Raw genomic sequence first — 12,348 nt, 5'->3', positions numbered from 1 at the left:
GTCAGTGTAAGTTCAAACCCTTTCACACACAAATGATTTTGGACAAGTGAGAGGTGATGGACTTACCAAACAAATGTCTAGACAGGCTTACTTCCCGTTCAGAAAATCCATGTCTTAAGCCCAATTAATTGGGTTTAACCAGGCTATTTCAAGCAGAAAAAAATTTAAAAAAGAGTTAAACAGGTATAGTCAACTCCGACAGTTCTTCTCCTTACCCCAGTTGAAATCCTGTAGCCTAAATATGGATAGGGTTAAATATAAGGGCAGACAGGAATAGCAGGCTGGTTCTCCCTCCTTTTTGGAGGTTGTGGAAATGCCAGCAGATCCTTACTGCCATCAGTTCTCCAAACTGCATCGCACAAAACTGACCATCATTGGAACACTGCGTAGGTAAAGCTGTGTCAGTACAGCTCTCCTTTCCTCTCTGACTTCTTTCCTTACAAATAAAAAGCATGAACCATGTTCATTCACATGTAGTAGGTTCACACTGGTTTTATGGCTTTGCTTTGTTGCATCTTTTATTAACTGAGAGCTGACCTGGGCGGATGTGTCGTATGTGTTTCTCTGTGACCTTGAAGATCATCTGCTGATTTTTGTATTGCGGCTTTTCTTGCCACATCCTGTAGATCCTGACAGCAAGCGGAGATGGAACTTGTGCTCTGTGGGATGTTGAGAGTGGGCAGCTTCTACAGAGTTTCCATGGTCATGGAGCTGATGTCCTGTGCCTGGATCTGGCCCCTTCTGAGACGGGAAATACATTTGTCTCTGGGGTAAGCAGGAGCTTCCTATACATAATATAAAATTAAGGACTGTGGAAGGGAAAACACAGCAAAGCAGGAGGCTCGTGATCTTCTGGGAGTGCTGGAGTATGTGTTGGAAGCCCCAATGCAATCCACTCATTGCAAGCACATTTTCCAAGCTGGAGCAAATTAAACCCCTGTCTGTGGGGTCAAACCCACCCAGCCAGTCTGACTGCAGTTCTGCCTACTTAGCAAATTCCACCCCACACCAAAGCAATCCAGCCCCAGATCAAAACAAGGCCTCTCCCGGGAAGGGAAATACTCAGAGCTGGAGCAGTGGGCTCGTACCACAGCAGAGGTGTGAGCAGCTGCCAACAGGAGCCTCACACAGCAGGCAACCTGCACGTTTGGCTCCATCCTTGTGCCCAGCTCTGTGGAGCTGGACAGGGTGTGCCAGACAGCTGCTCGGGGCATCAAAGTGGGGCCACCGTGTCCCTCAGCTGCTCCCCAGAACCCAAAGGGTAGCTGACTTAACCCTCATACAAGGTGGAGCAGGGACATGAGGTGTGGCCACATCTTCAGCTGTTGCTGTGTCTCCTGTGCCTTCCAGGGGTACCAGAGCCATTTACAGCCCTTTCATCAGTCAAACATTTCCCACTCCCGGTCCTGGCCCAGAGGAACACACAGACCTCACTGGGGCTGCAGGAGTGGTCTGGCAAAGTACCCAGGCCATCTTCCAGACCTTGTCCTGCTGCTGAGGGATCACTGTCCCCAAGCAGCCAAGCAATTGGTACACAGCCTGGCAGCAAGGAGGCAAGGCATAAAGCTGAGTGGGATGGTGCTCATCTCCTTTTTGAGGTGGTCTTGGTCTTTTCCACATCTGAAACTGAGTGTGCAGGTGCTGAGAGATGACCTCTCTTACTGGAGGCAGGTTGCTACCAGTAAGGTTGCTGAAGGTACCTGGTTTGTGAGCCCTACCAGCTTCAGCCCAGGGCTGGTCCTGTGCTTGCTGGTGGAAATGGACTGTGCCAGAAGGTGCTGGCTGTGGATTAGAGGATTTCACTTGTCGTGCTCAGAGTCATGGTCCCATCCCTACACAATAAACCTGGACCTCTTCTGTTATAGCTCTTTTGTCAAATTTGGCTGGCCCATCAGGAGCAGAGTCCAGCACACTGGCCCAGTCTGCCTTCTGTTAGCACAGCTGCTCTGAAGCGTGACTGAAAGCTAATTCTATCCAAGTGCATTACTCCTCGCAGGCTTTCCTGTCACCAAGCGTGCTTCCCAGAAAGGACAGATTAATTCTCCCTGGGAACAGTTCAGCTTATTATAGGGCAAAGAATTACAAGCAGCTATGGTGCTGCTAACAGACTATGTCATACTTGTGTCGATGTAGCAGCTTGGGCATGTCCATACTTACAGGGATTCAGTTCATCACATGCAGAACATCGCTTCAGCGAAGATCTGTCTTACACTGTGCCAATGCACTAAACCAGTGCAACCTGAAGGTGTGGTATAGACAGGCACCCTGTGCCTATGTAATACAGTAACCTTGAGCATGGAGGCTGGGTGCCATGACATTGAACAACTTAATTGAACACCCTGTCCCTCCTGGATGATCTCAGGGCTGCCCCCTGGGCTGTTGTGCTCAGTGCCCTCTGAGCCCTGCTGCTCAAAGTGAGTTGGGTAGCACTCAGGGGGCCCCTCTCTCTGCAGATGTTTGCTGGCTTCTCCTTCAAAACCTTAAGAGTCAAAGCACCAGTTTGTTAGATTGGTCTTGTCCCCAAACTCACAGAGAGGTCAGTAAGAACAATGCACATGGAAGCAATAGAGAGGGCTGGGCTTGGGCTGTGGTGGGGCTTGAGAGGGAAATATGCTGAGTACAAAACGTTCTCTCTCCTGTTTGGTTTGCCCTGCACAGAAACCAGAAGTTGGTACAAAGCAACATTACCTCTTTTAAATTATTACATCAGTAGTAAAAAAACCTGGGATTTCATTTTAACAAGAGAATTTAAAAAAAAAAAAAGGAATTGTGAAGAGACTGATTAATTTAATTAGCCATCATGTTTACTTAAAAATACATAGCACGTGTGGCAGGATTTGCTGGGCCCTTGGCCTGCCCTGTGCTTCCCACACAGCCCTGGAGCCAGACTCATCTACAGCCTCAGCAGGCACAGATTTGTTAGAATTTTCTGTCACTCTTATGAGTCCCTGTTCTTTTTCCTCTCACCACGATTGTAACAGCAGTGAGACTTGGCAGTTGAGATGGATCTTGCCCCAAGGACCTTGCAGACTACCTGAGCTGAGCCCCTTCCTTGCCCAGAGCATTCAGGACAAGATGCTGAGCATCTCACAGCAAGCACCCAGCATTAAACCATCTTTTCAAAGTGCAGCTTGGAAGAGCAAGTTAGGGGTGACAGTGAGGTGAAATGCTGTCGGACTTCTTTTCTCATCCCAGCCAGGCCATTGAGCACATGGGTGCAGAGCCAGGGCAGGGGTTAACTGGTAGGAGGCCGGGCCAGAGATGCTCTGCAACGCACTTATTTCATTTTCTGTTTCAGCGTGTGAAAAGAATTAGTTATAAAACTAAAGTTTTATATGATGGGTATGAATTTTTTATATTAGGCACATTAAGTGGTAAGAGACTGACTCAGTTGTGCAGGTCTGTGGCACAGTGGGACCACAGACAGAGGTACAGCAGTAGCAGAAGCAGAGCAGGGCTGCCAGTGCTGGTTGGTGGGGAACTGCCTGTGCAAACATCCGGGGCCTGAGCCTTTGGGACCTACTCTGCTCCCAACTTCTACTGCACTGGGCTTGCGGGTACCGGTGTGGCCAGTTCTGTGGCTGCTTTGCTGGTTAAGTCCCCTTGGAGCTGTGATGTTCAGGGCATTTGGATGTTAATGGGGCTTAATGACATGTGTCAGGCACATGAGGGATGAATGTTGCCATTTGCATAACTGTAGTGAACTTTTTTGTCCTATTAGGGATGTGACAAGAAAGCCATGGTTTGGGACATGCGGTCTGGTCAGTGCATCCAGTCATTTGAAACCCACGATTCAGATATCAACAGTGTCAGGTCAGTGTGTTTCTGGGAGAGGGCACATTTGTGATGTTGAGCAATGCACTGGTTCTATTTTTGAAGCCTGACCTCATCCAAGTAATGTAATGTGTTCTGGTCTTTTTTTACTCATGCACAGATATTACCCAAGTGGAGATGCTTTTGCCTCTGGTTCAGACGATGCCACGGTATGTTAATTCTGCAACCTACTTTAGGGAAGTTCTGTTACTTCCCAAGTCAGAGTTTCCTAAAAGACTAGGTCACATGCACAGAGGACTTTTAAGTGCCTGTGATACCAAAGTTGTAGAAACAATAATGCTATTATATAAAATACTATATCTAATGCTATAGGGAAAACTAGTAACACTTTGTAGGTCACCTCTGCAAACTCTTCTACATGAGGGACTGTCCAAATATTAATTACAGATTTTCTGTGTTTGAAGTTTCATTATCAAAATTAGTTGACTTACTGGAAGAGACTTGGCTTCATATAGTTGTTGGTCACAACACGGAAGGAATCTGATGAAATGCTACAGCTTGTGTCAGGAGCAACAGAGCTCAAGGGCAAGAAGGGAGCCTGCCCATGGGTGCATGTGTCCTGGCAAGCAGAGAGGCTGTGGGCTCAGCCCAGAGCTGGGCAGACCTGGTCAGCTGGCCTCTGTAGCCCGATGCATTTTTAGAGTGTAACCCCAGGGTGGCCTTGGACATCTCTCTGTCAGCCTGACTCACTGCCAAAGCTCTTCACTGCAATGAGTCACAGCATCCAGGTCATCCTAGATGATAAAATAGCTCTTACTGTATCTTACTTATCTATGAGCTGCTAAGGAGGGGCACATTATGTATTGACAGGTCATTTTGGTCAACACATTGTATGCAAAATGCCATTTAATCTCCTGGTGCCTGAATGATACACGTGGCTGGTGGGTCCCCGATGGGGGACCAGGCTCTGCCTGTAGGACAGCCCTGCAGGGACTGAGATAGCAGTTGAGTGTAACTTGAGAGCAGACATTTGGGAGGCACCCGGCACCTTTTTTCTCCTATTTATTCAAACATCACACCAAGTGGCATGAGGGTGAAGACTCTAAAGTACTGTGCCCTCACCATGTTTTGAGTCTGCCCCAATACTAGCTAAACTCAATGGGAACATTTCCTTTGTCTTCAAGGGATGTGGAGATTTTTCAAGTCTCTTCTGCAGAGCATACACTGCCTTTAGGTCTTAAAACCTGCAACTGTAAATTAATCCCTCTAGTGCTGTGGTGAGCCCAATGGCTCTCTGCATATTTGGATGCAGAACCTTGGCACTTGAGATGTGGAAGGGAGTGAGGTGGAGGAATTCCCCATCATTAAACTCCAATGAGAGCACTATCTTCTTACACCCAGTGCCACAAGCGGTAGGCTTCTGTGCTTATTAATTCATTTGATTGAGTTTTTCTGTCGTAACTGTACCTGACACCTCTGACTTGAGCAGGAGAACTGGAAATTCCATCTCTGTGCTTTTGACAGGGGTCTTGCCAGTTTTCATCTACTTCACTCTTTAAATGAAGAGGGTAGTGTTTTCAGCATTATGGACTGATACACTGATTTATCACTTGACCTGATTTATATACGTGGGGATTTCAAGGAACAGATAATTCTGACTGTCTGGAGGGAAACCATAAAAGCATGCTCACATGGCAGTGCTGTCACCTGCGCTGACCCTGACTGCCTATCAGCACAGTCTCATCAGCGTGGGGCACTGGGAGACCTGGACTTCATACACCTGGCAGCTCCCCACCGCCTTGTAAATGGAACAGCCTCTCCTTTATGTGCAGGCTCCCCACCCCAACCATTTTTCGTTAGTGAAGTCTTTATATTAACAATCCTATCTGGACAGTGTTTGCTGAAATTTAACTTACTGAGGAAGGTTTTCAGTTCCAATAGTTTGAAGAGTGTTTTTATTTCAGGGCTAACAGACTGCCTTTCTGGTGGCAATAAGTCTGGTCTGTCTGTACATTATTTCCATGTTAATCAAGCCTAAGTGTGCTGGTGAATGGTAAAAACAGGAAGAGCAGGTTGTAGAGGTGATTGGGAATTTTCCATGAGAAATGCAAACCAAGGTCTTTATAAAAATATATTCTTTCACTTGCATTATTTTCATGTAGTTTTTTCACATGGAGAAGCCTCACAGAAGGGCAAGGGCTGTTTGCAATCTTGTCTTACTATCTAGGACTACCATCTAGGCTTCCCCATGCCAAGGGACTGTCTGAGCACCATGTCCTGTTCCCAAAGATGACTGCAGCCAGAGATGACAGACTCCAGCTGTGGCCAAACACTTTATCTTTAGAGACTGTCTCCCCATGCCCCTCCCTGGCAGCAGGATGCCCTAACATGGTAGGAAACCACAGATGATGGGGGCCTCTCAGTGGGTAGCCATGGTCCAAAGCCCAACACTCATCTCTTTATAGCATGACAGGCAGGAAGCTTAGAGAACTGGTTTGGAACTCAATTTACACAAAACAGCCTTGTGTTGCTTAGATCCCTGTCAGACCCCAGAAGAGTCCCAGTTAGAGTGGGCAGAAACAGCAGAAGAAGCCAAGCGGCTGCTCCCCTGATGCTTGTTAGGCTGCGGTCCTTCCCATGTTTGCAATGACATTTAGTACCCACTAACTGCAGCCTTCACCGAGGCATGTGTGTTGGTTTTGTTTTAATCCTAGTGCCGTTTATATGACCTTCGTGCAGACAGAGAAGTAGCAATTTATTCCAAAGAGAGCATCATTTTTGGAGCGTCCAGTGTGGACTTCTCGCTCAGCGGTGAGACCTGAACTTTGGCCATTATCTTAGTGTTGGGATGTGAGGGCAACTGTAGAATTTTGCCATCTTAATTTGATAAAGCATTTGTTATTAAGTTATTTAAAGTAATTCCAAGTGCCAAAAGAAACATTTAATGCATGGAAGCCTTTTTTTTTTTTGCCTCTGTAAAAATAATTACTCTTTAAATAATCTTGCTGGCTATTTCTTTGTTGTAATAATGAAAAGTATTTTCCTGGCCCTGCTGAAGGCAGGAAATATTTTGCCATTAACTACAGCTGGTCTAGAATTTCACAATAATGATGAAAAACATTTCAAAGAAAACATTAAGCGTAACTAGACTATTAAGCACGCTTACAGAAATAGTTTTTTAAAGCATAATAAATGATTAATAGACGCTAAAAGTATGTTAGAGGAGCATTAAGACAGAGACATTGCCATTTTTCACTATAGATCTGGAGGCATGAGCTTGAGTCTTCTCTCTCCTTTCTCCTGCACAAATGCAGAGCTCCTCCATTCACCCTGCATGGGGATGAGTGGGTGGCGAACTGCCTTCCCTGGAACTGAGGCAATCCTCTCTGTTATGGTCACAAGCACTACAGCTTGTTGGGGATGATGAATCACTTACCAAATCCTCTACTAATCATTCAACCATTTGTATTCAACCTCTTGCTTAAAGTCTGAGCAAAATGTTATCACCCTTCATTAGCTGTCAAAGTGCTTTTCAGTCTCTAATGACTGAACAGATTCTATATAGTTCAACTCAATTTCAGTTATATTTTTAACTAACAAATGTTAACTGGTTCAGTGTCTGAGAGCACAGGAGAGCTGGGTTGTGTGTGGCTCAGTGGGTGAGGACTGTCCTGCAGAAGGCCCTTGCTGCAGGCAAGATGTGTTACAGCCTCACTTTGCAAAATCCCATTCTCTTTGTAGGTCGCCTGCTGTTTGCAGGCTACAATGATTACACCATAAACGTCTGGGATGTGCTGAAGGGGTCCCGTGTATCCATTCTGTTCGGGCATGAGAATCGTGTCAGCACCTTGCGGGTCTCTCCTGACGGGACGGCGTTCTGCTCGGGCTCCTGGGACCACACTCTCCGAGTGAGTGCTGGCAGCACCTACGCTGGGCGCCTCTTTCTTTTCTCGTTTGGTTGTTTCAAAAAGGGGGCAAGGGGGGAGGGTTGTTAAGGAAAATTGACTCTGGAGGGACTGTTGAGGATATAAAAACAGTGTAAAACGTGAACAGAAAATTCAAGTTAAAAAAAAAGCAACACAGTTGCTAGCACAACTGTTAAACTTTGAACTTATAGCTTAACTAGTACCGTTGCTACTCACAGTCTGTACCATTCTTCTATCTGCCTTCCCACATTTTCATTCAACGTTTGCTAGAACAGTCAATGTCATAAATGAATGTTCAACTCTCTCTCTCTGCAGATCTGGGCTTAACCTAAGATCCCATATGCAGAATCCAATGAAGACTGAAACCCTGGACTACACAAACTGCATCAAAAAGCTACTCCTCAAAATCAAATATCTGCTACACCCCAAAAGAGTGACACTGAACCCACAGCTTAACACGATTAGGTAGAAAATGTAATCTGCTTGAACACATAGCAAAGGTCAACTTGGTTTTCACTCTGTTTTGAGGCTTATCTTCTTTTATTAGATCTAGTATAGATAATTATAATAAAGAGACTTTTCCCTGAGGTCACTTGTATCATAGAATTGAGTATTTCAGTGCACATTATGTATTTATTTGCATGAATTGAGTTCCCTTTTAAAGTTTAAAAAAAAAAAAAAGAAAAAGAAAAAAAAAGATTCCTGATTTAATCAGGATGTAGCATAAGGCTTTGGAAACATTCCATAGTACTGCATTGAATCTTGGTATTGAAAAGTGGAAAGGAGAACAATTCTCATACTTTATGGTGGCGTTATGGATGACTGAACCTCATCAGTAAGTACAGGAGCAAAGGACCTACTCTGAAGGTACAGGCTATTGTCATAAAAATGTATTTTTTGTACAGAAAAGGAACCCTTTCAATCCCTGTTTTTTCCTATCATCTTTTTAGATAGAAATAAGTATTTAATCTGTTACCTGAATATAAAGAATCTAAATATATACAACCTGATAAACTGCAAAGAGGAGGGATATAAACATGATTTACATAATCATGAGGTAATACTTAACCAGTAGTTTCTTAGAAATTTTTAATTGTATCACTTGGTGAGTGAATTTTCTTTTACTTGAAGGAGTACTAAGCACTAAGGGAATCTACATGCTAAGCACTAAGGGATTCTACATGCTGAGCAGTAAGCACCGTTATGCTGATGGTCACATCTTTTCCAAGTCAGTCACAGTCATTCTGTGATCAGCCCTCTATGTGGGCATGGCAGTGGCAGACACGGCAGGACTGCCCCACGAAGACCTGGTGCTGTGGAGTTAACATTTAATTGGATAACACCGAGATACAGTTAATTATAGAATGATTGGGAAATTACATCTGCATTTATGCATTGAAAATTATTCAGAATGTGTCACTGGTGTCCAGATTGAGAGGCATTGAGTCTAACCTGAGCAGATGTACACAGGGAGCAAAGTGCTGGAGTAATGCTGGTCTGGCCTTTGAAATGCAAGTGGTGAGATACATCTCTGAAAAGATCAAAGATATGATTTATATTTAGATCGAAGCAAGAGGAAACAAGCTCACTGGAGGGAGCTTGATCACAGGCTCATTCATGGCTGGAGTTGGCTGTTTACAGAAGTTTGATGACAAGATCTTCATTCTGTTGGAAAGTGGGATTTTTTTTAACAATTATATAAAAATCGTATTAGAAACAAAGTCTCCTAATTCATGAAAGCAGGTTCCATGAATCCATAACCACTTCACCTAGGACACGGACATTGTATCAGCCTTCAGTCCCTAATGAAATAGTTCAGCTGTTGTCACTTGGAAAAGTCAACTCTGATGCAAACTATCCCTGTAACAAACTGAATGCACTATGGAAATGTCATGTAGAGCTCACTGTGCAATACTGAGTGAATAGACTGTAGACATTTTATCGAAAGATTAATGTTTAGATAGTATTTATTGGCAAGATGTTTGTTTCAAACATACTACATTGTGTTGATACTTAATGAATGGCCTAAATACAATAAATCGTATTTTACATATTGAGAACAGGTATGTGGTTGTTTTTCCCAGCAGTTAGGTACTTGCAATAGTAGCTATTTTTTGGTGGGGGTTGGCATTTACTTTTTTTTTTGCACCGTAGAATTTCTTAGATCATTTGCTCTGCAAAAATCTAGGGCAAAATGCAGATGTACCAGAAAACTGCTGCTAGAATATCTTCTGGAAATACCCAAGGTGAGCCACAGCAATGTAGACCGAGCAGTCCTTGAAAGTACCTGGAACTCCACCTGAGCTCTTTCTGCTTTCAGGAGGCCATAATTCAGGTTGTGTTTTCCTGATCAGAAAGATCACAGCTGACATGACATTTTTCTTTCCAGACCCTCATTGCCATACCCAGGAAGGCACTGAAAAGGGCAGAGCACAGGATCCTCCTCACATTGGAGTGGGATTCCAGTGAAAGCTGAGCTCCAAAATGCTCTTGAAGGCTTGGGCTGTTCCTGAGTAGATAAGCCATATCTGCAGGTCACCATGAGATGCAGCAGTCCAGCTTTCTGCTATGTCAGTGGAGAGAACTGTGCTGGGGTCAGCTGTCCTCTGTGCTTTAGTGTAGGTTTTGCAGTCAGCGTAAAGGTGGCCAGTGGAAGTGCTCGGTTTGGACACTGAAAAAAAGCACCACCTTAACTTAAGCACATTCTTTCATTTCCTGAGGGGCTGGGGAAAGTGCTGAGCCAGCTTGTTCCGAGTTACATCACTGCCCAAACCCACCACTAGTTCCAATGAGACTGAGGCTGACATCTTCTGTTTCTGCAGGGAGAGATCCTGTGGTTCTTGTATTTCAGAGCCACTGCCTGTGGACTCATAAGTCAGGCTGTGTGGACTTGTCACCTGTGAAAATCACCTTTTTGTTCCTGCGGTAATGGTGACAGTCATCAACCATGATGGGCCTTAGCTTCCCATCAGATAAATGAAGGCAGAGGAGCAGGGCACTGAAGTATCCATTTTATTTCTTACTCACTAAAGGTTGACTGGGAGGCTTTGGAAAACCCAGTGTTTTGAGACACCACCCCTCGTCTGCTCTGTTCTGTCAAGCTATTTATGTCTTGGAAACTCCTCTGCCTTTCCAGAGAATGAGGATTTTGTCCTTTCCCCAGCTCATCCCTGCCTCAGAGCACAGCTGTGTGTGTGGCTCAGAGTGCAGCAGGGCAGCAGCAGTGACACCTCAGCCCTGGCGCTGCCTTCCCAAGCTGCTTCTCAACTCAAGCCAGGAGGTACTGCAAAAGCAGTGCTCAAATGGCTACAAAGAGCTTCAAGGCATGGAGAGTGAGGGAGCTGTAGCTCTGGCAGAGTCACTGTCAGATGGCTCTGTCCTGTTAAACAAAAATGCTCTATAAACAGGAAGGGTGGAAAAGGATATTGCTAGAGAAAGAACAGCCTCTCCCCCTTGCTCTCCTACTGTGAGGAATGCAATAGGAAATTCCTGCTTCTGGATTAACAATTGTAAGGAAAACTCTCCTTAAAAAAGAATGTGTGTAAAGCACTGGTGAAGTGTACAGATACCATTCCAGCTACTGCTCTAGCACAAACACGGACTAGATTTCCCTGCTTAAAAACAAAACAAAAGCCAAATATGGGGATGTAAAACAAAGAGTTTGCCTTGGGAAGGACTCTAGGAGATCCGGCCAGTTCCTGATAGTGATCTAAGAAACTGCAGTAGGATTTATTCCAGCCATCTATTTTTAGATTTTCTAATGGATGTAAAATGGAGGCAGAGCTGTAGCTCCAAGTCGCTTGAGTGCGGCCAAGCAGTCCTGTGCTGGTGTGTTGGGTACCTTGAGCCCGTTTTTTGAGGAGAGGTGAGAGGGTGACCCAGTGCCAGGCAGTTGGGCAGCATCTCTCCTGCGCTAGCACCGGCCTCTGCGCCGGGCCACCATCAGAACCTTGCCTGCCAACTGGCACCAAGCAGGCAGCACAAGCTGGGTGTACCTGTGCTGGGTCTGCCGTAAATCTTCGTGTGTTTTTGTTTTTTATGGGAGTTTTGATGGTTAAGCAGATGATGGTTCTTGCAGCTCCAAGGGCACAGTGGGGATGCAGGGCAGGCTTCCGGCTGAGATGCCTCCCTGTTGCTGTGCCCCCTTCAAATGACATCAAAGAGCCAGAGTGAAATGAAATTCTCAGCTATTTCATTTTACACCAGCAGTAGTGGAGGGCCCCACCTTTGTACCATGAAGGTCCAGATTCTATGTTTTGCCTATATGCCCATCAAAAAAGCGAACGTATTTGTTCGGTAGATACACACTGCAGCTATCCTGCAGCCCAAGGAAAGCTGGAGCTGCTTTGACACAAAAACACCGGTTCGGGTGGCTAACGTGGAAAAAAGAAAATAATCTCGAGGTCAGCGTCCAGCATTTTGCTCGGCATTTTGCTCGAGTGCACAGAGAAACCCGCGGCTTGGCGCAGTGGCCGCCGTCCTCGGGATGCCGGCGGATCCTCCGCGGAGGCTGCGCTCGCTCCCCGGCAGCCACGCGGGACGTGCCGGCCCGGGCGAGACCTCCCCCCGCCCCGGGTTCGGCTCTTCACCGCCGCGCCGAGCTCCGCCCCGGAGGAGGGGAGCGCTGCCCCGGCGCCCCGGGGCGGGC

At 45.7% G+C, this 12,348-nt stretch overlaps 1 protein-coding gene across 4 annotated transcripts in view; it reads left to right on the top strand.

The window, feature by feature from the left end:
• Nucleotides 1-9,734, top strand: part of GNB5 (G protein subunit beta 5) — a 31,638-nt gene extending 21,904 nt beyond the window's left edge. For all 4 annotated transcript variants that reach the window (XM_062000388.1, XM_062000389.1, XM_062000390.1 and 1 more), the window contains 6 exons: nucleotides 627-770; nucleotides 3,722-3,813; nucleotides 3,935-3,983; nucleotides 6,489-6,585; nucleotides 7,516-7,682; nucleotides 8,016-9,734. In XM_062000388.1, coding sequence (XP_061856372.1) covers nucleotides 627-770; nucleotides 3,722-3,813; nucleotides 3,935-3,983; nucleotides 6,489-6,585; nucleotides 7,516-7,682; nucleotides 8,016-8,027 — 561 coding nt within the window. In that variant the 3' untranslated portion in view covers nucleotides 8,028-9,734. The remainder of the gene's footprint in view (nucleotides 1-626; nucleotides 771-3,721; nucleotides 3,814-3,934; nucleotides 3,984-6,488; nucleotides 6,586-7,515; nucleotides 7,683-8,015) is intronic.
• The last annotated feature ends 2,614 nt before the right edge of the window (nucleotides 9,735-12,348 follow it).

The sequence above is a fragment of the Colius striatus genome, chromosome 7 (genome assembly GCF_028858725.1).
Source record: "Colius striatus isolate bColStr4 chromosome 7, bColStr4.1.hap1, whole genome shotgun sequence".
In the NCBI taxonomy this organism is placed as follows: Eukaryota; Metazoa; Chordata; class Aves; order Coliiformes; family Coliidae; genus Colius; species Colius striatus.
The sequence above is the reverse complement of the archived record's forward strand: the minus strand, read 5'-3'. Positions and strand labels throughout refer to the sequence as shown.